The sequence below is a fragment of the Cibotium barometz genome, chromosome 42 (genome assembly GCF_041138505.1).
Source record: "Cibotium barometz isolate CiBa-2024 chromosome 42, ASM4113850v1, whole genome shotgun sequence".
In the NCBI taxonomy this organism is placed as follows: domain Eukaryota; kingdom Viridiplantae; phylum Streptophyta; class Polypodiopsida; order Cyatheales; family Cibotiaceae; genus Cibotium; species Cibotium barometz.
This window is the reverse complement of record NC_141087.1, coordinates 6,224,759-6,251,846: the sequence shown is the minus strand read 5'-3', so window position 1 is coordinate 6,251,846 and position 27,088 is coordinate 6,224,759. Positions and strand designations below refer to the sequence as shown.

General features: G+C 39.9%; 1 protein-coding gene across 1 annotated transcript; it reads right to left on the bottom strand.

Moving 5' to 3' along the window:
• Window positions 1-318: 318 nt before the first annotated feature.
• On the bottom strand, window positions 319-2,914 carry LOC147614114 (28 kDa ribonucleoprotein, chloroplastic-like). The gene is made up of 4 exons (XM_086780647.1): window positions 2,306-2,914; window positions 1,237-1,338; window positions 850-1,146; window positions 319-759 (listed from the first exon to the last, which is right to left on the bottom strand). Exons 1-4 carry the CDS (start codon window positions 2,714-2,716, stop codon window positions 688-690), a joined length of 882 nt encoding a protein of 293 aa, XP_086636773.1. The 5' UTR covers window positions 2,717-2,914; the 3' UTR covers window positions 319-687.
• Between the last annotated feature and the right edge of the window lie 24,174 nt (window positions 2,915-27,088).

Genomic DNA, 27,088 nt, shown 5'->3' with positions numbered 1-27,088 from the left:
CTGCAAATGAACCACGTCTACTCACTTGAACCTTCCTTTTATTAATCTTATTTTTTGAGTTCTTAGACAGCCATATGCTCTCATATAGGTCCCATATGCTCGTATAGGTCAATACTAATGCTCAAGCCACAGTTCTGTCTATTTTACAGCCACATTATACACCCACATAACTTAAGAGAAAATTGTTTCTACTTCATTTGTGACCTGCTGAGAACATTAAAAAAGGTATGACTGATATAAGGTGCATCCTATGTTACTTCAATAATAGATAGAAAAAAAGGTCCATAACGTAATTCGCGACTATGCTTCAAATGCCCCTTGATCAAATCACGAATATACATTCCACACCTGCAAATGACTACACAACAAGGCCAGGTGACAACCCAACTCTCCAACATGCAGGAAATGGCATACTTAATAAGTGAAGATAGACAAAAGGACCTACACATGTTTACATTGTACCTAAGCCTTAAGAGATATTGCCGCATCATATAGATCACAAAAACCACTCAGCTCACTATTCAGTTACCATAAACTTTCAAACTGTACTTGTACTTATCTCCCTCCTTTCAGCCAGTGAAGAAGTCACCATGATAGCCCACATAATTATGTACCTTTGGCAAAGCCCAAAGGACGGCTTGCCAAAAAGTGACCAAACGTCCGCCATCTTGCTAGAAGAAAAAATACTTAGAAAAAGTCGCCTCTGGAAGTGGGCCTCTCTCCTGCAAGGTTGACTCGCAGATTTCTGCCCTCAACTGGCTGCAAAACAAAGCATGTATCAGTACTATGTGTATCTAAAAAATACATCGTGGATGTGACCCGAAATAGGTGTAAGGGAGAGTTGCATACTGCTCCATCCATCTTGTTGAGGGCCTCATTCACTTCTGCTTCAGAAGACATGGTAACAAAGCCAAAACCACGTGACCTTCCAGTGTCCCTATCATTTACGATTCTTGCTTCCAGAACCTTGCCATGTTCACTGAAAAGTTGCTCCAGCATTGCATCATCGACGCCCCAAGCTAAGTTACCCACAAACAACTTGTTTGTATTGCTACTCTCAAACCGTGGACGGAGAGGAGGAGCTGAGCCATCACCCCTGCCACTGCGGTTAGGGAAGTTGACTCTCAGTGTTCTTCCAGCATAATCCTGCAGGTCAAAAATGCATGAACATTAAATTTACCTGGAAGCAGTGTTACCCATGAGAATTATTAAACACGCTTTAAGGGAAAAACTTACAGCCCCATCAAACTTTTGAATAGCAGCATTCGCATCCTCAACAGAGCTCATGGTGACAAAACCAAAGCCACGACTCCTACCCGATTCCCTGTCATAAATAACCTGTCAAAAAAAACAGAGGGTGTGAACCCCTGTAGTAAGAGATACATTCTTCACCACTGAAGACTAAACAAGCAATCCACGAAGATGCCAAAACGAGAGCTCCAGTGGACCAAGTCAAGCTCCCACTACATACAGGCATCTTGACACAATGACACAAATCACATACGAACCCAAGCCAGAAATGATAACTGCAATGTAACCAGACATAATACACAGGTAGCACTAGGATGGAATTGCGAATAACATGTAGATGAATGTAAACCAAGACAGGACATACTATGACTGTGCCATGTTTGGTACTTACCTTAGAGAGTAGGAAAATGAAGTAAAAACTATACAAAGAGCTTCTTACACATACAAGATCTTACTAGATTCTTAAAAATAAATAACAATAAAAATTAAACCGGAAAACTTTAACAAGGTAAAATGCACCTTTGAGCCATGCCAAGTCAGCAATGTATTTTCAAAAGAGATACTCTCACTTGTAACATAAAGACAGGAGCATGTAGAGATCAAGTGAAAATCTAAAAACCGAGGGCTTTCTAACCCTCACAAGGCTCCATGTAAACTGGAGATTTAACATGCATGGAAATGCACGGCCCATGATAAGAACAAAGTTCTCCTTTGCCCAGAAACGCTTGACGATAACGAATACGCATGGCATGTACATAAAGATTAGGGGAAAACATGCCCACTGTACATGGCTAAGGAGGTAAGCTTCTACAGTAAAGAAGCCCAGACTGTGATAATCATCACTCCAAGACTGCGTATCATATCACTGAGACTGGCAAGAACCTGGAAGGAGGAGTCCAGAAACACACAGCCAGGTCATAGAGCTGAAAAGCGCGCAGCGTAAGATGGGGGGTTCTTTTCTTAAGGGTGTGTTAGGTTGCGTTGTCGAAGGAGGGTTTTAAAAGGCCTTCAGAAAGGCCGGCACGCATAGGAAGGAGAAAAACAGCGGCCGTACCTCAACCATCTCCACGCTGCCTACTTTCTGAAAAACCTCGGCGAGCTCCTGGCTGTTGCAGCTCCACGGCAGATTCCCTACATAAAGTTTCGACTCTTCTTGGTTGTTGCTCGGGGCGCCATAGCCGTCCTCGGGCCCATCGGACTCATCGTCGACGGCAGTGTCCAGGGCTTCGACCTCTTCCATGGAAAGCTCAGCCCGGGCCGCAACTACTGCAGAAAAGCCATTTCTGTTCAGCTTCCTGCGAGAAACAGTCAGGGAAAGGAGGCGCAGGTCGACGGGACGGAATCTCTGTATAGAACGGGGTATGTGCAGGAGGCTGCTTCGCGATAGCAGGCTCTCTGGACGAGACGAAGCGGTGGTGGTCGTTGCGAGCGAGCCGTTGATAGGGGAGAAGCAAGCAGAAGCCATGGCTAGAGATGGGAGGAAGGACGATGAAAAGCTTCCAAAACCCTAACAAACGCTGTGCAGATAGGAACCCTAGAAGCTGAGGACTAAACCCAGGCTTTCCGCAGTAGCAGATATGTTCCGCACAGGAGAGAGAGAATACAGCTGTAGAGCTGTGGATAGGGCTCCTAGAGAACTCCCTCGCCCAGCTAGCCTTCTGCTCCGTCCGATTAGCTTCCCTCTCCACCGCCCAGATCATCACACGTGTCACGGTATCTCGATAACCCTACCGCTCAAACCAAAATATCTCACTTTTATGTAATTTACGTATTATTATTTTATTATTATTGCGAGTCCATGTGGAGCGATTCAAACCATTACATAAGTTATTTTCCTCCGCCTTTTCTGGACTTTTTTTTGTATTGCAAGAGATTTTTTTAATTTTATTTTTAGTGAGGAAGTGACAAACCACATACCTAATTTTATTTTTAGTGGGGAATTTTGTATTGCAAGAGATTTTTTTAATTTTATTTTTAGTGGGGAATTGACAAACCACATACCTAATGGCATGCAGGAAGAAGGGGCGTCGCAGTGTAGGGCAAGAGCCCTTACCGCTCAGCTATCTCCCCCACCTCAGCCTTCTGGACTATTTGGTGAACCTATATGAGGTTTGGAAATTGGAATAGCTTTTGTTGAATATTTTTTTGTATAGTGGCATTTTTTTTTTAGGAAGTAGCCCGATTTATTGCCTAGCACTTCCTCCACTCAAATCACGACCTCGTATTTGGGACTCCGATACACCTTGGGGACGTCAGTTTTGATGAAATAGCAAAAGTTTTGTTCAATCATGCTTGGCCATACCATTACTAAAATTGTGCTCTCATTGTACATGTGTTCCAACATGCTTTTCCAAGCTGCTAAAATAGCAAAATCAACATGGAAAAAAAACATTATGCATTCTGTAGATATAGAGTACCAAACATCAAATGTTCAACGACCATAATGCTTCATAGCAAAACCTAATGTAAAGTGTGCATTTTCTTTAAAGCCAGCCACCTGCCTTCCTCCTTCATGCTACATTTGCCACTCTATCGCTTCATTGCAAAACTTGAAATTTTGGAACACCTTTGTAGCTCTTGTTTCGCACTAATGAGAACATTCAAATAGTAGCAATAGAGATGATGGGCTGGAAATATTAAGACTATAGGTAGATAGATATAAATTACATTTAAAGACGAGAAAACATGTGGTCACACCTATCAAGAAGGGATGATTGAGGTGATGCTGACGTTATTGTTGCCTAGCAATGGCAGGAACACATAGATGCATACTACTTATGACTCTCTTATTACTGCTAGCAATGGTAAAAACACATACATGCATGCTACTTACGACTCTCTTATATAGGCCTAGTTTGTCAATATTCACTAGTATCTGTTTGCTTGCTCCCTTTGGCCATGGGATACACCTTGGGGACGTTTTTGATTAATTATGTTAGCAAATCAAAAGTTTTGTTCAATCATGTTTGGCCATACCATTGTACATGTGTTCCAACATGCTTTTCCAAACTGCTAAAACAGTAAAATCAACATGGAGAAAAAACATTATGCATCCCACAGATATAAAGTCATAAGAAAACTAAATAGCAAATGTTCAATGACCATAATGCTTCGTAGCAAAACCTTATGTAAATGGTGCATTCTCTTTAAAGCCAGCCACCTGTCTTTTCTTTACAGTGTGCATCTTCTTTAAAGCCAGCCACCTGTCTTCCTCCTCGTTGTAGCATTCATGCTACATTTGCCACTCAATCGCTTCATCGCCAAACTTGAAATTTTGGAACATCTTTGTAGCTCTTCTTCCACACTAACGAGAACATTCGAATAGTAGCAATAGAGATGATTGGCTTGTAAGTTATCAGAGCTTTGCACTTCAATACCCTTATTGTTACAACCTCAACTTATCTACCCGATGGCTACATAGAATTTATGCTGCAAATATGCTACAATTAAGTACATAACCTATGATTTAAGACAAGCATAAATACTTGACTTTGTGGTGTAGGTCTTGTTGATTTGGAAATATTAAGACTATAGGTAGATGGATACGAATTGCATTTAAAGACGAGAAAACATGTGGTCACATTTATTAAGAAGGGATGATTGAGGTGATGCTCACATTATTGTTGCTAGCAATGGTAGGAACACATAGATGCATACTACTTACGACTCTCTTATTTACTGCTAGCAATGGTAAAAACACATACATGCATGCTACTTAATGACTCTCTTATATAGGCCTAGTTTGTCAATATTGACTAGTATCCATCTTACCTCAAATTACTTGGTTGCTTTGGCTATGGGAATGAATTAGTGATTCAAGTTTTAAAGATAGAGGGTTTTGCTTTAATGATTATTGATCCTCAATCATTTGCCATTGAACATTGATCATTGAAAACAAGGGAAAGCCCCACGGGAGATTGGTGTTGGCACATAAAGGCAATACATGCTTGTCAGCAGAAGATGACACAAGGCAATGATTGCGAATTTGTAGATTTGCTAAGGGAAAAATGATTGGCAAGACAAGCAGGTCATCAAATGGTTTATGGACACATAAAAGCTAAAATGTTGGCATGAAGTGCCAAAAATGAATTACGTTGCGGCATGTAGTGCCCAAAAGTCAAGAATTATGTTGTGGGTGGTGCCCAAAAGAAGCTCCCATAAAAGATCACAACCATCTTATGTTGCTTTGCATTTAATCATCTTATGTTGCTTTGCATTTAATCATGGACGATGAAAAAAGATTGGTTCTATGTTGTTTACTTATTCTCACAATGTTAATGTCAAGATCTTATGACACCTTGGAGAAAAATTACTCAAACTCAAACACAAAAAATAATAGAATATAGACTTTGCGCAAATTGAATCCTAAAACCATACATAAACAAATTAATAAAATAGCATAAACCATGAAAGCTTAAAAATAGAGAAGAAGTCACCGTCGACAACACAAGGCTGGGTTCAATCTCCCCTAGGTGAGTGTGCCCCATAGTACTGCTCACCTATATTTAAATATATTGATGCTTGCTATTTATAACAAGATACTTCAAAAATAAAGCCTAATAGTTTTTTGAGTCTTTGAGCATGCAAGCTCCTTCCAAAAATATAACAAGCCTAATTATGGAGTCTTGGGCCTAGCAAAAGCATAAATATACTATTTGGTATGTACAAAGGTTTAAAGCTAAGGCCTTCCAAAAAATATACAAGCCTAATTATGGAGTCTTGGGCCTAGCAAAAGCATAAATATACTATTTGGTATGTACAAAGGTTTAAAGCTAAGGTTTAAAGCTAAGGCCTTCCAAAAAATATAGATGCCAAATAAGAAAACCTAAGAGGTGATCACATGTCTTCCAAGACATCTCATTGTGGTCCAAAGCATGTTCCACCTGCCACACTGTGACTAACTCATAGTCTGCCACTCAATCATCGCCTACACTAAAACAATATTAGTCAGTGCACACACAGCCGATTAAATAAATTAATCCTAACTATATCATACCAACGCACTCAACTGATTAATCATATTAATCCTTAAAAATGGTATAAATAAAAAGCGCATCCCATACACAAATACTGACCCGATCTACATACTTCACATATGGAATTAAAATAATGGCATCACCTACATTCCTATATGAAAGCAATGATTGCATGGGCATCCCCATTTGACCATAGAGTTCATGACTGACATTCCTTCTTACGCACGGGTTGCAATTGACCTCAATGTATGGTATGAGTGGATGAAGTAAGAATGGAAAAACCTTTATGGCATCAATTTAGCATCTTCAATAGGATGGTTCTTGAAGGTCACAAGATACTTGACATAAGTGTTGCTAGTGCGTGTAGTGGTGATCTCATGGTGGTGGTCAATAATAGACTCAAGTTCTAGACGTTCTTCTTCATCTACTAATTCGAGAGGTTCTTCTAGCATAGGACGAGAAGGCAAAGGTCCCCTAAATGGTTTCAAAGGACTAACATGGAAAGAATTATGAATATGCCAATTAGAAGGCAACTCCAATTTAAAGGCATTATCATTAATCTTTGCAATGGTCTTAAAAGATCCATAAAATATAGGAGTTAGCTTAACTACAGGGTTGGTCTCTACAAACTCGAGTCTCCTTTTCTCAATGCGAAGAAGTACATAGTCACCTTCATTGAAGATGACATGCTTGCATTTACGATTCGCATATTTCTTGTACTTTTCTTGTGCTTTTTGAATGTTCTCTTTCACTAAACTATGGATTTGGAAATAGTTTGATGAGCAGTTAATGTCTTTTTGCAAGGAATGAAATAAGCCTTTTTGCTAAATCTATCAGCAAAATAGTCTAAATTATGTCATTCTTGCTAGCAGTCAAAGGAAAACCAGAAATGAAATCCATGCTTATTTGTTCCCAGGTTCATTAGGAATAGGTAATGGCATAAGCAGTCCAAATTTCTTTCCTTTATGACTTTTTATCTTTTGACATATAACACATTCAGAAATAAAATTTGCAATGTCACAACGCATGTTAGGCCAAAAGAAATCTCTAGCAACAATTTAAAAAGTAGAAGAGACACCTCTATGTCCAACACGATGGGGTTGATGAGATTCTTCAATGATGACTTGTCTAAATGGTCGAGTGATACACAATTTCTTTTGAAAGAACAGAAATCCATCATCGTATGAGTAGTCTAAATGCGACAACCAATCATTATCCTTCATTTTGTTATATGTTATTAATGCAAGGTCTCGTACTCAAAGCATCAACTACAACATTTTCGCATCCAGGAGTGTATTGAATAGCTGGCTGAAAACTTTGAATAAAAGATGGCCACTTAATATGCCTATCCGAAATCAAAGGTTGTGAAAGCAAATGTTTGATGCTTTGTTGATTAGTTTTAATAATAAATTCTGAACCCATGAGATAATGATTCCAAATTTTTTCTGCATGCACAACAGCAATTAGTTCTTTGTTATAAGTGCTATAGTTGACCTCAAAGACGGTTTCAATTTCCTACTATGAAAGGCAATAGGATGATTGTCTTGCATAAGTACAGCACCAATTCCATATCCACTAGTCATCACTACTACAAAGAATGGTCTAAGAAATTAGGTAGTGTCAAAACAGGTGCATGTGTAAGTGTGTACTTAAGAGCATTGAAAGATTTCTCATGCATGTCAGTCCAATTAAAAACTTTGACCTTTTTTCAACAATTTAGTCAAGTAATGCGCTTTGTGAGCAAAGTTTTTCACAAATCTCCTATAATATGAACACAATCCAAGAAAAGATCTCAATTCATAAATATTCTTTGGTCTAAGCCATGTTCTAATGGTCTCTATCTTCTTAGGGTCAACATGAATTCCGTCGGCAAACACGATGTGCCCAAGGTATTCAATCGCTTTTTAGAAGAAATCACTCTTGTCTAGATTGGCATAGAGTTGATTCTTTTTCACTCTTGTCTGAATTGGCGTAGAGTGAATATTCTTTGGTCTAAGCCATGTTCTAATGGTCTCTATCTTCTTAGGGTCAACATGAATTCCGTCGGCAGACACGATGTTCCCAAGGTATTCAATCTCTTTTTAGAAGAAATCACTCTTGTCTGGATTGGCATAGAGTTGATTCTTTTTCAAAAGGCTGAATACTATCTCTAAATGCTTTTCATGCTCATCTTCATCTTTACTAAAGACAAAAATATAATTAACGAAGACAACCACAAAATTTTGGTGCTTCAGGAATATACGGTTCATCATATGACTAAATGTAGACAGAGCATTAGTAAGTCCAAATGGCATTACTAAAAATTTATAATGACCCGTTTGCTTTCGAAAAGGCAGTCTTGTAGACATTGTCTTTGGCCATTCTAACTATCATGGGAGTGAGATTTTTTGGATATTTTATTATCAAATTTTTGTAAAAGAAAAGCTTATGGAGCAAGCAAGGGCTAAAATAGCCATGTAACCTAATTTTGAAGTAATAAAATCTATAAATACTTAAGCGGGGGATGCTTTTGGCACATGCTTGGGGAGCAGTTGGGACCCAATCCAGTGTTCTCTCTCGTTTCTATATTTTTCTATTGCACACGTTTCTCGAGATCTGTAGTTTCCTGTTTTGGTGGTATCATAATCTTGGCGACGCTCCGTCAAATTATAAAAAGTTTTGGGTGTTGCGACACTCATACGACCGTGTAGTAGTAGTAGTAGCAACAGCCACCCACGGGCACAAGTCCCGACAAGGGACACCGATCAGAGTAGTATAATATGCTCAAGAAATGAACGAGTGTGCATCAATTGCACACAGGTGGCTAGATCAACCGGATGTTGGCAATGATGGTTATAGTATGACTGTCGGCGCGGACCAGAGCGCGATGACCACGAGGAGAAGCCTCTCACTCTCCCACGAGTTGGAGACTAAAGGAGCCCTTTTGTGCCTTTTATACCTTCCCCCTCAAGCAAATACGATGATATGTGGGATATATTGGGAGCTGCCTGCTGGTAGTGTCGCGTGGTGAGTCAGGGGGGAAAGAAGAAGAAGAAAAAGAAGAGGAGAGAGAAGAAAGAGAAGAAGAGGAGAAGAAGAAGAAGAAGAAGAAGAGGGTAAGGAGGAGAAGAGAGAAGAAAGAGAAGAAGAAGAGGAGAAAGAAGAAGGATAATTAAAAAAGAAAAGGAGAAGAAGAAGAATAAAAAGAAGAAAAGAAGAAGAAGAAAAAGAAAAAGAAGAAGAGAAAGAAGAAGGAGAAGAAGAAAGAAGAATAATAAAACAAGAAGAGAAAGAAGAAGGAGAAGATGAAAGAAGAATAATAAAACAAGAAGAGAAAGAAAAGAAGAATTTTACTAAACTTAAAAAAGGAAAAAAAAAGAAGAAGAACGATTATCATGATATGATATCTTTAGCAAAACATTTGGATTTAATAATTTTAGATGTGCCAATAGATATGCATGGATTCACCAATTGGGGTAAATTTTTCGGCTATGCACCTCACTTGAGCCGAGGTTATTGTAGGCCATATGGTTATTTCACTTAACTACCAATGATCTCTAGCATGGAGCCATGTTGAGCTTTCGACAATTATCAGCTCTACTTATGCATGATAAGTCCTCATCTTTACCGAATGATTATATTTTCAGTTATTTACGAATTGTTTTAAATTCTCTATTTTTTCTTAACTTTTTCCGTTTTTGTAGTCAACAATACATCAAGGTAATACCTTCTTACTTTTGAATTATATTTTACATCATCAAGTTTTATTTAATATTTTTTTTATTTTTGTAGCAACTTTTTATTATTTTTTAAAAAATGGTTTTCCCAAGAAACCAATGATACTCCAAACCTTGACATTAACATTTTTGAAGCCTAAAACCTCTCTGAAATCATTTCATACATCTCTTAATGACCATAACACAGGTATTCACACCAAGGTAGATGTTTCACAAAAAGCTAATAAACATGATTCAAAGAAGTGTTTCAGGTATAACGAGATTGGACATATCATATCAAATTGTCCACGAAAGTCAAAGTTTATTTCACTTGGACTCAATATGATTGATGACAATGAACAAGAAGACTACCACGACGAAGGGTAACATATTCATTTGATTATCTTTGCAATAAATTGTATTTAAGACTTTTTGTAAATTTCAAGGAGAGTTCTTATGCATTAAAAGCATAACTTCTTGGAGGAACCTTCCATCTTAAACTATACTTTATGAAATTTTCACGATGTATTAGTCTTATGGTATGGGACACGAGATTAATCCTGTGTGAAGTATTCCGATGCATACTTATCTCTAGATTTGTGTGGGATAATTTCTGGGGGTATGGGACACTAGAATTTATTACGTATAGAAGTCCTTGATACAATTTCTCTTTTACATGTCTGTGATAAATACTTAGTGATATTTATATGTGATGACGGATAACTTATCACAATTAAGTGTTGGTTGTGAGTGAATCCAACCAACTAAGACACGTGTAAGGCGTGTAAGGAATGTGTGAGTGAATCCAATCAACTCTTTTGGTTAATTTTTGAGAGGATGACCCAAGTGTGGTATAAGAATCAAGAGTGACTTTGATTAATTCTTTAGAGGGTGACCCAGCTTGGTTATGAGTGAATCCAACCAATTGTGACACGTGTGAGACATGTGGTGTGAGTTTGATCAACTCTGTGAATACGTGTGACGCGTATGAAGACATTGTGAGTGAATCCAATGTGGGAGTTTAATTGTGAGTGAATCCGATCAACTATAAGACACGTGTGATGTGTGTAAATGTTGTGTGAGTTTGATTGTGAGTGAATCCGATCAACTCTAAGACACGTGCGACGCGTGTGTAGACATTGTGAGTGAATCCAATGTGGGAACGATTAATGTGTTTAATCACTCGTGTGTGTTGATATTTACAACCACAAGTTACCATTAGCTCTAGCATATCCCATTGTTGACGTGCCGTGCCCTAGCTTTGTATTGAGGTGGAAGGAAATTTTGTTTAATGAGCTTTTGAAATTCCTTTCAAGTCCTTAGTCGATCTCATCCTTGCTTGATGGCATTCCACCATAGAGATGCACTTTCCACCAAATGGTTGACAACATATTTAACTTTGTCCTTCTCAAAAAATTCTTCCCTAGAAAAATAGTCATCAAGTTAACTAAGCCATGAGATAATACAATCTTTGGTTCCTTCTCACCATCTAAAGTTTGAAAAGTGAATACTTTTCGACTAATCTTCTTGCCTTTTCGTTCTTCTTTCTCTCGAAAAGTATCTTAGATGGTACGAGACGGAAGGTCAAGTTGAGGGCTCAGCACTTTGTTCACGTTTCTTGTTGTTGACTATTTGCTCCAATTTTATTCTTTTAGCTCTTTATTGGTTGAGTTGAACTTGAATAGATTAATTTTCTCCATAGTTATTGGGGGTTATTCATGGTGTGGAATTGAGAAGACAAAAATAAAATTAAAAAAATTTATAATATATAAGATAAGCAAAGCAAACAATATATATGCGAAATAATACTTACGGCCTTGCTTCAATTTGTTGGAAGTCGAGTGTTGAACCAATTCTTGAACGAGCGAGAATCAATCTCCAAGTGTCAAATAAATCTGTAAGTGGCTTTTCAATCTTGGAGGATTCTTGTAAAAGTTGTTGAAGAAGCTCCTTCGATTGGTTTGACAATACGACAAACTTTGTCTATGCAAATGGAAGCCTCGAACACTTGTTTTTGTACCAAATTTCAGAAATTGGAGAGTCGAGAACGAATAAATATTTATGGCATGGAAACTCCCTCTATCTCCATCTTTGACCAAATAAAAATTTGAATTTTTGAAGCTCTCTGTTAATTGGTGCAGAGTCTGAAATTTTAGCAAAATGGGGTATTTGTAGCCTTTATTTCACTTGTGAAGGCATGGTTTTTGAAGCTTGAATTTTGAAGAGTTGAAAGGTTCAAAGGAGAGAGTTAAGATATTTTAAGAAGCTATTTTTAATAGCTTTTAGCCTTGGTAGGTAGCCAAGCTTTAGGCTAGGCTTAGTTAAGCTTAAGCTAAGTTTAAACTTAAGCATAAAGTAGTGCAAATCTGCATGTAAGGCTAAAATTTTCTAGAGTGGATTTGCAAGTATTTGTGAGCTCTCCAATATGCAACTTGTGTAGAGACCAAGGTTAACAATTATGAAATCGGAACAATAATCTTCTCAATGAGCTGATTCCATCCATACAGATGGAATCAGAACAATAATCTTCTCAATGAGCTGATTCCATCCATAGAGATGGAATCAGAACAATAATCTTCTCAATGAGCTGATTCCATCCATACAAATGGATTATGGAGAGGATTAGAATTCCTGAAGGTGGTTTTGGGAAGAAGAAGGGTAGTTTCACCTCAAGAAAAGTGGTTTTATGCATAAAGGTGGCTTAAAACCTCATCCCTTGATCCAAATCTTGATCCGACGGCCTGAAAATTTCTCGTAAACCATTGAATCTTTGCCCAAAGGTCTCTTTGCTTTTGCCTCCTTTGCCCTTTGGATTTTTGAATGAATCCTTGTCTTTGTCTAAAGCCCTTGTACCTTTGCTGTAGGCTTTTTGCAGGCCTTTCCTTTTTTTTTTTGGATTTGATGAAGCGTATATATATATCTTGTCTTTGGCATGATTGTATTGTGTAAAAAGATTATTTTAACAAACCTTGTGAAAAGGGCCTTAATTAAGGAACATGTTTATTTATGTTAAACAGTGTGGTAGGATTAATTAGAAAACAAATTGACGCGTGAGTAGGGTGGAAAGTGGGAGGATGGAATGCCCCGATGGCACCATCCTACGGATGGGTGGACCCGATTAGTCGGGTAGCTTTCTAACAGATTAAGTGAAAGCCCTACGCTAGATAATTAGGTTCTTGGGCAACTCTATTCTAGAAGACTAGGTCAGCGGCCGTGCCTTGAATAGATGAGGAAAAAAGCGTTGCCTCTAGAAATCAAGTCTAGTAGTTGCCCAATTTATGATAAATTACCCTATGGGTGATTTGACTTTTAGTAGATCACGCTTCCCCTGTGGGATAGGACTAGGTCTTACTTATGAATCGTATCCTTGAATCTCTACATGGTCAAGGTGTCGATAAATAGGAAATTTTCTCCAAGTTAAGACTTAGTGGACTATCTTAAGTGTTTCTCCTATTTTAGAAGGGGGGAACCTTACAATTGGTATCAGAGCCGATCTTAGCTCCTAGGAATTTCCATTTAAGGACTGTTTTGCAATGAATGTTTTACCTAACATAATCCTAATTAATAAAAACATCCTACTAAAACAAACAAGTTGAATTGATGTTTGAATGATTGTAGGAAGAGGAAGATGCCTACTCGAAGTTTCTAGTTTTCCAATGCATCTTCGAGACTGCTAGTCACTCCTCAAATTTTGAGTTCCGTGACACCATGGTGCAGATACTAGAGAAGATGTCCCTCCCTCACACTTCTCTCGCATTGAAAGAGGATGGGGTAGAGATTTCTGGAGTCGTGGGCCGAGATATTTCTTCATCCGAGCAGATCGAATTGGGAACCTTACCACCGACCTAAAGCGGATTCGTTGGATTGAAAAGTTGAAGATGATCTGTTTATTTTGGTTCGTTGTACCCCCAGGGCCGACACCTTTGTGACTATAGATGGGATTCGCATACCTCAGGATCGCTGGGTGTATGACCAAGTGATGCAGATCTTACCTACTGATAGAGTAGCTGTGTTGGGACCTACCCCAATCCACCCTTACCATCAGTTTTTAGAGTCTTAGAAACTACAACGGAACCCCCATATTTCACCTATGTGGACCGCTCTACCCTTATGTCATAGTCAAGCTTAGGAATTTCCCTTGATGGCAAATAAGACTAATTATATTAGTCTCAGATCTTTGTAATAAAACTCGTCCTTGTAAATATTTGGAAATAAAATGATTTCAATGTTTTACTCTTCAAAAATAAGCGTTGTGCAAATATGAATCTTGTAATCTTAAAATTGTTTTTACAATGATGGCCAGGACGATCACCCTCCACTTCCCAATGTGCTTTACACTGATACCCATGAGAAGAAGCTCCTGCTCAAGCAAATGCAACCTCCCTCCTTTAAAGGAGAAGGTTCAAAGGTTGAGAAGGATGCTAAAGTTTGGATTGAGGCGATGGACGATTATTTCTTTGCCGCCAATACTGGAGTAGCAAATCGGTCTATGCTTGCACGGTTTCGCCTCATCGGAGATGCTAAACTCTGGTGGAAATAGTGGTGCCATGACAAGGAAGTCACTGAGCATTCTCAAACGTGAGCAAAGCCCCTTGTGAAAGAAATGAAGACTGACAAACCTAAGCATAAAAAGAGATCTTACCCTGAGGCAAATCCTAAAGATCAACCCTACAAGAAACCCCTACAGAATTTCCCCTACTACAACACAGGGCGACAAGGCAACTCTTTTGTCCCCCGCTCGTATGTTGCTTCTTCCAGAGAAGGCCCTCTGTGTTTTGAGTGCAATGAGCCGGGACACTTTAGAGCCAACTGTCCCAAGATGGCAACATCATTTCCCCAAGGTAGCAGAGGAAATCAAGGCCGTGGAACCCCTATCCACCAAGGTGCAAGAGGCGGTGGGCGTGGCAGAGGCTGTGGAGGAGCAGTTGCTAGGACTGCCTGTATTATAAGTGAAGAACCGACCTTGGAAATGGCTGAAGAAGAGCGCGCCACCGTCCATGCGGCAGTAGAACACCAAGGTCCGAATAAACAATTTGGTGTAATCCAAACCCCAGCCACTCATCACGGTAAGCCATTTCAGCTTTTGATTGATTGTGGCAGTACCCATTCATTTCTTTCTCCTAGGTGTTTGCAAAAATTAAACTTGAGTCAAAAAATAGCTAGAAGAATGACTGTAGAGTTAGCCAATAGGAAAGAAGTAGTATCTCGCCACTCTATAGGAAACCTTGATTTTGAGCTGGGTAATGAGCAAACTCATGGCCACTTTAGAGTCTTGCCATTAGGAATTTATGATGGAATCCTTGGGATGGATTGGTAAAGTGCAAATAAATTTAGCATTAGGCCTACATGTCCACGACCAGCCCCATCCATCAGTCGGCCAGCATGCAGGAGAGGTCAGGGACCAGAAGGGGCAGTCGGCCAGCATCCAGAACCTCTAACCAGCAGTCGGCCAGTATCTGGATCACATTGTAATCAAGGGAGTATCACTTTTGAAAATGAGCATGGCCAAGTAATATCTGTTCAGGGGATAACAGGAAAACCTAAATCTACGGTAGTCAAGGCAAAACATCTTCTCAAGGGAACATGTAAGGGTCAGCAAGTTTTCTTAGTCAAGCTCAACAAAGCCATTGAACCTAGTATGGAGACAGAACCCTCTTGGCTCCAAGAATTCTCTGACATCTTCCCTAACGAGCTTACAGGGCTACCGCCTCCTCGAGAAGTCGATCATGAAATCGAGGTGATCCCTGGAGCTCAACCCGTCTCAAAAACGCCCTGTAAAATGTCCCTTCCTGAAGCCATTGAACTTAAAGAGCAACTTTCCCAACTCATTGAGCAAGGATTCGTACGCCTGAGTAGCTCTCCTTGGGGGACACTTGTTCTTTTCCAAAAAAAGAAGGACGGAACTCTCCGCCTCTGCATAGATTATCGAGGGCTAAATCAAGTCACTGTCAAGAATAAGTATCCTATCCCTCGCATCGACGAACTTCTTGACAGGCTTCATGGGGCCAAAGTCTTCTCAAAAATAGATTTGAGGTCTGGTTACTATCAGATCAAAGTCAAGGAAGCAGATATACCCAAGACAGCCTTCAATACCCGTTATGGCCACTATGAGTTTATTGTAATGTCATTCAGGTTAACCAATGCTCCTGCAACCTTCAACCGCCTAATGCAAGATATATTATGTCCTTACTTGGATGAATTTGTGCTTGTTTTCTTTGATGACATCTTAATCTACTCCAAATCAATGGAAGAGCATTAGGAGCATGTGCGTAGAGTTCTGCAATTGTTGCGCAAACACAAACTCTATGCCAAGAAGAGCAAATGTACCTTCTTTACTCATCAAATTGAGTATCTTGGATTCATCGTCTCCAAAGATGGCATTTCAGTAGACCCCGCCAAGGTCAAGGATATTCTGGAGTGGCCACCCCCTAAATCAGTTCGTGAAGTTCGTGGGTTTTTGGGAATCACGGGATGGTATAGGATTTTTATTAGAGATTATGCCTTGGTAGTTGCACCTTTGACGGATCTTCTTAAGAAGGATTGCAAAATAATGTGGTTGCCAATCCATCAAAACAGTTTTGATCAGCTCAAGGTCATTATTACTTCTGCCCCAGTCCTGAAACTTCCTGATTTCGCCAAGGAATTTGAAGTGGTTACTGATGCTAGTAGTCTAGCACTTGGTGGTGTCTTAGGCCAAGAAGGAATTTGAAGTGGTTACTGATGCTAGTAGTCTAGCACTTGGTGGTGTCTTAGGCCACGAAGGAAGACCAATCGCTTATACTTCCCGTAAACTAAAGCAATATGAAGCAAATTATGCCACCCATGATTTGGAGCTCTTAGCAGTTTCATTGTCTCAAATTATGGAGACATTATCTCTTGGGAGGCAAATTCTAGCTTGTAACTGACCACAAAAGTCTAAAGTGGATCTTCACACAGCACCTAACCTCAACATGCGACAAAGGAGATGGATTGAAATTCTACAAGAAAATGACTTCGACATCAAATTTCGCCCTGGGAAAGATAATATGGTAGCAGATGCACTTAGCCACAAATCTTTCTTGAGTGCAATTTCAATGCCAAATAATCCCATACTAGTCAAGGTGGAAGAAGTCTCGTCTCATGATCCAGATTATCAGAGAATGATGAAGTTAGTAGAAGAAGGGGGAAATTCAGAGAAAGAGAAGAATCTAATCAAGGGATACTCCACTCATGAAGGAAGCCTCTACTTCAATCACAGGAGGCTATGTATCCCTAAGGATCCTGCTTTAAAGAAACTAATCCTCCATGAAGCTCATGATAGTCCTGCTCTGCAGGACACCCAGGCTATGCAAAAACATTAAATGCCATAAGAAGGAGCTTTCATTGGGCAGGCTTGAAAAATGATGTCCTTCGGTACTTGAAGCAATGTCTTTCATGCCAAAGGATCAAAGCTGAAAGGGTCAAGATGCCTGGAAAACTTCAATCCTTGGATATTCCCCAAATGAAGTGGAAGTGCATTAGTATGGATTTTGTCACAAGTCTCCCCACTGTTCAAGGAGGATATGACTCCATTCTGGTAGTAGTGGACTTACTTACCAAAGTAGCTCACCTTATACCAGCGAAGAAGACCTTCAAAGCTTCTGATGTTGCTCGAATATTCATCAAGGAAGTCCTCAAACTTCATGGTCTCCCAAAAAGGATAGTAAGTGATCGGGATTCTGACTTCACTTCAAAGTTCTGGCATTTCAAGCCCTGGGAACTCAACTTTGCTTTAGCACAGCTTATCATCCAGAGACCGATGGCCAGACTGAGAGAGTCAATCAAGTAATTGAAGACATTCTCAGAGCATATTGTGGACGGGAACTAAGAAGGTGGATTCAATACCTTCCTCTGGTAGAATTTGCCTACAATGCATCTTATCATCAGAGCATAGGAATGTCACCATTCAAAGCACTCTATGGGCAAGAATGCTTGTCTCCTCTAAATTTCTCTGATCCGACCATAAGAGTTGAGGCATCCAGGAAAATGCTCGAAGAGATGGAGGAACAAACCAAGGCAATCCAAAAGGATATTAAAGCTGCCCAAGATCGACAAAAGCATTATGCTGACACCAAGAGGTCTGAAAGGATCTTCAAGGAAGGAGACAGAGTTCTTCTACGAGTGCGACCCAAACGAAGTTCTCTATCACTTGGGAAATATAAGAAACTCAGCCCTAGGTATTGTGGTCCCTATACAGTTATCAAGTGTCTAGGTAAAAGTGCCTATAAACTCCAACTCCCAGCCCATTTCAAAGTCCACAATGTATTTCATGTAAGTTTGTTATTAAAACCATATGTACCCAGTCTCGATCATATTCTTGATGATGAACAAGTTGTAATCCCTACTCAAGGAGTCCTTGAATTACAACCCAGTAGCATCATAGATTCTAGGGAAAGGCAACTCCGAAATAGAACTCTTGTAGAACATCTAGTACAGTGGAAAGATTACCCTAAAGAGGATGCAACTTGGGAAGATGAAGCTACACTCTTAAAGGATTATCCCCAATTCATGATAAGATGGGGACATCTCGATTTCTTTAAGGGGGTAACATACCCATCTTCACTAATAAAGAAATGTTCATGTAATAGATAAATTTATGAGTTTTTATGGTATAAAAATCAATGATTTTATTATTTGAGTCATTTCTACTTAGAATCTTCAAATTCTGAGCCCAAATTTGGAATCTGCGTGTGATTTTACCTTAATATAGGATTTTATAGCATCCAAAACAGACACCAGATCAAGCTTATACGTAAATTTTAGTTATTTTAGTTAAAAAGCGATGACCTTTAAACCTTAATAAATGCACGATCGGGCGTCCGATTGACGAACGGTCTGAACCCCAACGACCAGGAGAACCTCTTGAAAAAAAAAATTTCGCCTCCCGGGGTGGTCCAACACGTAAATCGAGGTGGACGTTCCAAATTTGGAGACCCCACCCCAAAATTTGGACCGTACACACTTACCAGGGTGCTCGTACAATGGCTGCACAAGAACCAAAGGACGGTCGCCCACTGTGTGGTCCACACGTACAGCTATGTGGACACCCATGCTGCCCTAGACCAGATAAGGTACATGCGTACCACTCCTTTCCCTGATAACCGTCACCGTACCTTTCCCCTAGATCCATGCAGGCCACTGATCCATAGCCTTTGATGGTACACCGTCCTTTCGTCCTTGCTTTGCGCAACGCCCGTACCCCACAGCTACATAAACCCCCAGGGTGCTCCACAGGCAACACGCATTTTTACGCAGCATATGCCCTGTTGTACCGCCGTCCATACTGCCGTCTGTCCCTGTGCAGTGTACTTGTTGTAGTACAGCCGCTCCTTGCAGCCACCCCTCTCACACCCCCTCATTTGCCTCTTTTCAGATAAGGCAATTTTCCTCCATCCCCCTCTTGCTAGGAGGCAGTGTCCTTAACTCTCTCTCTCTCTCTCTCTCCCCCCCATGTGAAGAGACTTACAGCTGCCCTCAGCCCTTCTCCCCTTTAGCAAAACGTTTTTGTCTTGAGGACATCTCACAATCCCCCCCATTTGCGTAGACTTTAATAAGAGGTTTTTGCCTTAAGGAAGGGTTCGTATAGTCTTTTGCTCATACGGTGAGCAAACGATCTCAGAATTGAGATCCGACTGAAGCGTTTCAACCGCGACAGCGAGCCCTACAAGATGACGTCCAAGATGGCCCCTTCCCGGAAACGCCAGAATATTGCCTCGAGAGGAGCGCGCAACAACGAGATTAGGGAAGATGCTCCCGATGCAACTACAACTCTCCCTTTTCAGGCTCCTCAAGGAAATGGTGGCCAGCAGTTAGCTTGGTTATATTTTAAAGAAGAGTTTTTTTATATTAGTGCTAATAAATGTGTATCTTTTTCTTTTAAAATAATGACATAAAATTGTATGAAGTTACGAATTGTGTGATGCTATATTTAATAAATTGCATTGAAATTGTTATCTTTAAAGAGTGCAAGTTTTTCCTGGCTTCAACGCTAACTCCGTTCCGTGCTTGTGTAGCCGGGCGGCGTTGTTAGCAAAGCCCGGGAATGGCCCAAGGTATCCCTCATACCATTGGGGGAGAATAAGGTTTGCCGATTGAGGCGAGAGATTCTGATGCTGCCTAGTTCTGAGGGCCCAGGCTAGTGGGGTAAATAAGCCCACCCTAGTGTGCAGACATCCCTCTGAGGGGTGGGAGGATCGAGTGATGGAGCTTGAGAGGGCGACAGGCCGGCTTGAGTCCTCGCCACCAGCGGGCGGTTGACGATGAGGTGTGGGTTTTGCCCAGCATGTAGGGGCTGGAAGGCCGAATTCTAGATCATCGGCAGAATAAAGGAAAAGAATAAGAGCCGGTTTGGCTTGTATGGAATTGATTCATGTATAAACTTTTTATATATATATCTTGTCTTTGGCATGATTGTATTGTGTAAAAATGCTGTTTTAATAAACCTTGTGAAAAGGGCCTTAATTAAGGAACATGTTTATTTATGTCAAACAGTGTGATAGGATTAATTAGAAAACAAATTGACGTGTGAGTAGGGTGGAAAGTGGGAGGATGGATGCCGATGGCACCGTCCCTACGGACGGGTGCACCCGATTAGCCGGGTAGCTTTCAGATTAAGTGAAAGCCCTACTCTAGATAATTAGGTTCTTGGGCAACTCTATTCTAGAAGACTAGGTCAGCGGCTGTGCCTTGCATGGATGAGGAAAAAAGCGTTGCTTCTAGAAATCAAGTCTAGTAGTTGCCCAATTTATGATAAATTACCCTATGGGTGATTTGACTTTTAGAAGATCACGCTTCCCCTGCGGGATAGGACTATGAATCGTATCCTTGAATCTCTACATGGGCAAGGTGTCGATAAATAGGAAATTTTCTCCAAGTTAAGACTTAGTGGACTATCTTAAGTGTTTCTCCTATTTTAGAAGGGGATAACCTTACAATTAAATACATCAATCCTAACTATATCATACCAGTGCACTCAATTGATTAATCATATTAATCCTAGAAAATGATATAAATAAAAAGGCGCACCCCATACGCAAATATTGACGAGCGATCTACATACTTCACATATGGAATTAAAATAATGGCATCACCCACATTCCTATGTGAAAGCAATGATCGCATGGGCATCCCCACTTGACCATAGAGTTCATGACTAACAGTTAAGAGACTTGCCAAACTTCACATTCACATGCAAAAAGCATGCTCCTTCTATCCTCTCATCGTCACACTAAGGTGGTTCTATGCATCATAGAGGTTACAATCTAATGAAGCAATGGCTCATGTGGTCATCGAAAGCTCTGATTTTTCTCACCCACGTGAAAAGTAAGGCCAATGTGTGAATTAGGCCAATTACTTTCACAAAGAGCTCACAGAAATCTACTCAAGCTGGAATGGTGCTCATCACCAAAGTACTTTTACCACTAAGCTACATGGGAGAAGTTCTCGCCTCTAGTAGGCTTATAAGCTAATAGCATTCATTGGGTAGGTTATTCCCCATCACCATCACCATCATCATTGAGTAGTCCCTAGTACACTATCCCCACTAACTAAGAGGACTCACATTGAGGATGTGGAGGACCTTGATAAACTTAATGATGATTTTTTGAAGTCTTCTCTCCTAGTCAATAGGAACTCACCTCCATCCCCATCTCTCCTCCCTAGAATAGGGCTCTTCCCAGACATTGTTAGATATTTCGTAGTCTAGTAAGTGTCTAGTGGTGTGTGAACACTTTAGGTGTGAATATCCTCTTACTAAGAGAACATAAGATAGGGGCTTGGTGCGCATATAAAACATTATACATGGTAGAAGTGTTATTATAATGCAATAATTGTTGTGCCATGGAACAACTCTCTCTCTCTCTCTCTCTCTCTCTCTCTCTCTCTCTCTCTCTCTCTCTCTTCCACCCATCCATGTCTATGCACCACCGAGTAACTATGGCTTGATCTCTCCATCTCTCCTTACACTCACTATCTCTCTTTGTAGGAACCATGTTCACCTACATGGTATCAGAGCAAGGGTGAACCCTACATCACCACCACCATGATGCATTTATATTTCTGTTGTCTGCCATTCAACCTAACAAAATTTTTATGCTAATATGAGCTCTTTGTTGTGTTAATCTCTATGTGACTTGCCATCCATTCAGCCTTGTGTTTTTTTCTATGATGCCCACCATTTATGATGCGTATTTCTCTACAGTCTGCCATCATTCACTTCTCATACTTTGCGTTTTTTTTCTCATTCATTTTTTGTGTTTGCCATCCATTATTTTACCACCACACATTGTGTTTTCTAATGCACACATGATGAAGCTTGATGGTTTTCCATACATAGCTGAGTGTTTCTCTTTGATGCCTCTTCATTGTCCCCTATTATAACCAGCCATACATGCCGCCTCCTCATCATGGGATGTCCTTTGCTATCTCTAACATGCATTTTTAGGATACAAACCTTGCCCTAATAGGATGTGCATTTCTTCCTAAATTAGCCATATCACCACTTGATAACTTCCTACATCATGGAGGCACACCAGAGCACTCCGCAACGTGGTAAACTAAGATTTGAATTCTCTTAATACTAGAAGGAGAATGGAACATCATCAAATAATGGACATGAAGCCTAAAGCATTGCCCAAAAAATCCTAATACGGGAGGACAAGAATGATAAAGTAATGGCATTAATTTACTTGGGGCTTGCTTACCTTCTTAACCACACCATGTGGTCTTTGACCCAAGAGGTATGGAAGAAGTTGGATAACCTATTTGGCAATAAAATCAACAATTAAAAGGTATTCCTTAAAAGCATTTTTTTTAAAGTTTAAGGATGAATGAGAATCAAACTTTGTGTGAACATTTGAGAAACTTAGGCTCCATCATTCAACAACTTGCTGCCACCAAAGCACAAGTTGATGGAGATGATATGAAAGCCATCCTATTCATCACCAGCATAGATGGGATTTTAAATTACAATGAAATCCTACCATTACTAAGGATGCTTATGAGATGGAATATGGTGAGTTGATAGCAATTCTTATTAATGAAGGTTGTCGTCTGAGAGAGTTGGTTGAAGCAATACTTGAGTCATAGAGAAAGCCTTACTCTTCGAGATGAAAAGAAAATAGGAAAGAAGGACCATCAAGTGCATCATGCCTGGCATGCAAGTTTCAAGTGTTGGCATCATTGTGTTCTTTTATGTCACATGATCGCCCAAAACAACATATTGAATGTATCTCTCTCAGATGACACCTCCTTTGCTCCAAAGGGGTGTTTGTTGGATATTTTGGAGTCTAGTACGAGAGCATAAGATAGGGCTTTGGTGCCTATACAAACATTGTACATGTAAGTGTCTAGTGGTGTGTGAACACCACTAGACATTGTACATGTAAGTGTCTAGTGGTGTGTGAACACCCTTTTATTACTAAAACATAAGAATAGAGCCTAGGTGGTGTGAACACCAATACAATCATTGTTGTGCTATGCAATAACTCTCTCTCTCTCTCTCTCTCTCTCTCTCTCTCTCTCTCTCTCTCTCATGCCTATGCACCAAGTCACCATGGCTTGATCTCTCCATCTCTTCTTCCACTAACTCTCTCTCTTGGCTTGATCTCCCCATCTCTCCTTCCACTAACTCTATCTCTCTTGGCTATGTTCACCTATAAGATTCCACCTAACAAGACCATATGCCCCCTTACGTAGCCTTTTAAAAAGTTGGCCCATTGATTTTAGTTCATGATGTTCGCTTTGATACAAGGCCAAAAGTAGACAATAATGATGTTGCCGGTGAGGAACATATAGGTAACCTTTCGTTGATGGGGACACATGAGGGTAACATATCCATGATAGAATTATAATAGATCTTGTGGAGGGTAGAACACAAATGTTACAAAATACCTTTGACTTTGCAAGTGAGTTTTCACAAAAGTACACACAACTACATAGCAAATTCTCCTTCTTTAAGGCTATAATTACATAGGTGAACACATAAACAAAGGGAGAAAACATTGAGCACAATTGAGGACCCGGATCGGGAAAAATTTACGAAAGTACCTTGAATGAAAACCAAGTTTTCTCTTTAAAAAAACTCAAAAAGCACATATCTTGTTGTTCTTGTAAAACTAAAATCACATACCTATGGTGTGCACACTAACTTCAAGATGTAAAAAGCTAATCATTGCATAACAAAGGAAGCCAAATTGGATTGATTTTTTCTTTAAGATCATGTCATAATATTTATAAACTAACATAAGAATGTTCACATATATCATTTCTCTCTCATATCAACAAGCAAGGAATAAAAGTTGTTAAAATAGTTAACTGCAAGTATATTTTGATTATCTACACTAGAACTTGATTATGTTAAAGATCTAAATTCACATATTCAAAGGCCTTAATGAAATAAAAAAACATGAATTGAAATTTACAACATTAAAGGAATGGAACCTAAACCTTGCAATTTGTCTCTATTCTCTCATTTGGATCGAAAGTTTATACAATGCTTGAGAGCTTTGAATTGGCCTTGGCTTGGTACTCTGCCTTCAAAACACATGCAAACATTACATATAGTAATTCACTACACCACTATACATCTTCTCTCACTATTGTGAGTAGCGTATAAGATAATACATGCATACCTATTTCCCAAAGTCATCTCTAGTTAAACAGTACTGAGTGGTAGTTGTCTTTGATTCTATGATTCTTTTTAAGTCCAACCAATGTGACTCATCAGAGGAAGGCCCTTCAAATATGTCTTGATATTTGCAATATTGGATGCATTCACTAGGATAGTGCAACTCCATGATCATTGAGACTACACTCATACACCCAATCTTTACATAAATCACTATTCTGCCACTTTCTTTCCATCCAACTAGATAGCCACTGCCATCTAGTAGAAAGCATTGAATTCAAAACTATCTATTTCTCTAATAGCTTAGGATATTGGTCTTACTCCCACATACCGCATAGCATATACTTTGATGACTTTAGAGTATTTCTCTCCTTTTTGTTGAGTGGAATAGCAGCTAGAACATGGCTAGTCCATGGCATAATCTCCGCATCATGCAAGTCGACACCTCCTCTACCACATAACATGGCGCAATAGACAATCAACATGAAATACCCCAAGTTCAATGGGAAGAAGAAAGAGGAAGATCTATACACACATGTGGCACAGCTTGAAAACATATGGTTGACCAATGGAATGAGGAGCTCATAGTTTCGAACGAATGAAAAAAATCAGCATTCCAGGGAACCTTAGGCAAAAGGCCACTATCTGGCTTTCACAATATGATATAGAATCATTTCCTCACATATATTGACCTTAAAGAAAATTTCTTGCTCAGGTTTTTTTTATAGATAAAGCATCTTCTCAGTTGTTGTTGGATATCCTTTTTGAACAATGGACAAAGACTCCACTAAATCAAATTATGGGCAAAAAATGCCCAGTGCTGATGACCTTTACAAGAAAAAGCAAAAACTTCCATTCTAGTCATCGTAGGAAGGAAACACAAGAAGAAGCATGACGAGAATGTGAGAGGAGACAATAATAGTTCTTCAGAGAGAATGACTTGTGGGAGGATCTCAAAAATGTTAAGCTCAATGTCACACTTGCCTCTCACTTGTTCCAAACTATAAACACAAGTTACTCAAAAAGCATGTAGCCGTCGAGGTGCAGGTGGGAGATAAAGGTTCATTAGAATGAGAAAATGAAGTGGGTTACAACAAAATAGAAGCAAAGATGTTGTTGCCTGGAAGTGGATACAAGGGTCTCACAAGTAGTAATAGGAATAACAAAATAGAAGCAAAGGTGTTGTTGCCTAGAAGTGGTTGTCAATGTAATGTTCAAAACCACTATAAAAGCACTAAGTATCATAGAGATGCAACTTGCACCATTTGTAGTCATAATGGTAGATCATTAGAAACATGCCCCTTGGCATTGTTGAAATTTGAGCATAATGATGAGCTATGGTGGATCATACACTAGAATCAACATGATTAACAAAGTGATTAAGAAATGATTAAGACGTAATTAGTGAATAATTAGCAGATAGATTAATGTAGGCATGGATACTCAAAAACCAGCAAATTCTCATTAGGGCTATGCCTCAATTTATAGTGTTTACATCAAGCATCAAATCCCATTGATTTCTCCATGATTCACTCCCTGAATATCTCCACCTTTTGCCTGATTCTCTCCACCTCTTCTCTTTTCCCTGAATATCTCCCAGAATATCTCCACACTCCTAAATTCCCTCATGCTACCCATTATTCTCTCCCAGTAGATTCTCCTAACCTTTTCACAGGTTCTTTCACAATTACATCTCCTCTTTTACAGCCTCTATCCAAGAGCTTGTTCCCACACACACCCTATTCACTTGTATATTTCAACACCTCCCCTCAAGTGAATAATCCTAACACACCTAGATCCTATACCAAGTTTGCCTCCCCTTACTTGGTAGTCCGCGACCAGTGTCTAATCCTCCCCTCAAGTTATCTCAGCACACCTGGACCCTGTATCAAGTTTCTTTCTTACTTGACAGTCCGCGACCAGTGCCTCAAGTCCCTAAACTCCATAGTCCTTGACACTCTCTCTCTCTATGTGTCCAAGGCTACTATAAGTGCCCGTGACCTTGACTAAAGTGCTCACACATACATCTACCACGTGGCCTACATCATCGGTGGCTCAGAGGTGGTTTTACTTTATTGGGGCAGGTTACATTGGGTTGTGGGGTCTCTCTCTCTCTCTCTCTCTCTCTCTCTCTCTCTCTCTCTCAGAGATTTTCACATGGCTCCTCACTCTTTGGAGCCTCACATCTTCTCTTGTCTTCAGTCTTCTTCTCGTGGCAGCATCTCTCCACGTGTCCGTCTCTTCTTTCAGTCTTCTCGGGGCAGCTTCTCTTCTTGTGGCAGCTTCTCTTCTCGTGTCCATGTCTTCCTTCAGGTCTTCTTCTCGGTGTGGATCCTCTTCTTGGGAAGAGATATTCTTCTTCTTCCATGGCTGGGGCCATGAGCTCGTCCGTTAGGTCATTTTGCTCCATGTGAGCAACATGTTTCAATGTTTTGCTGACAGTTCCTTTGGGCTTTTTATGTTTATTTTGTATCATTATGCAATGCAAACCCAAATTTATGCGGGATGTCTTACCTCTTGCC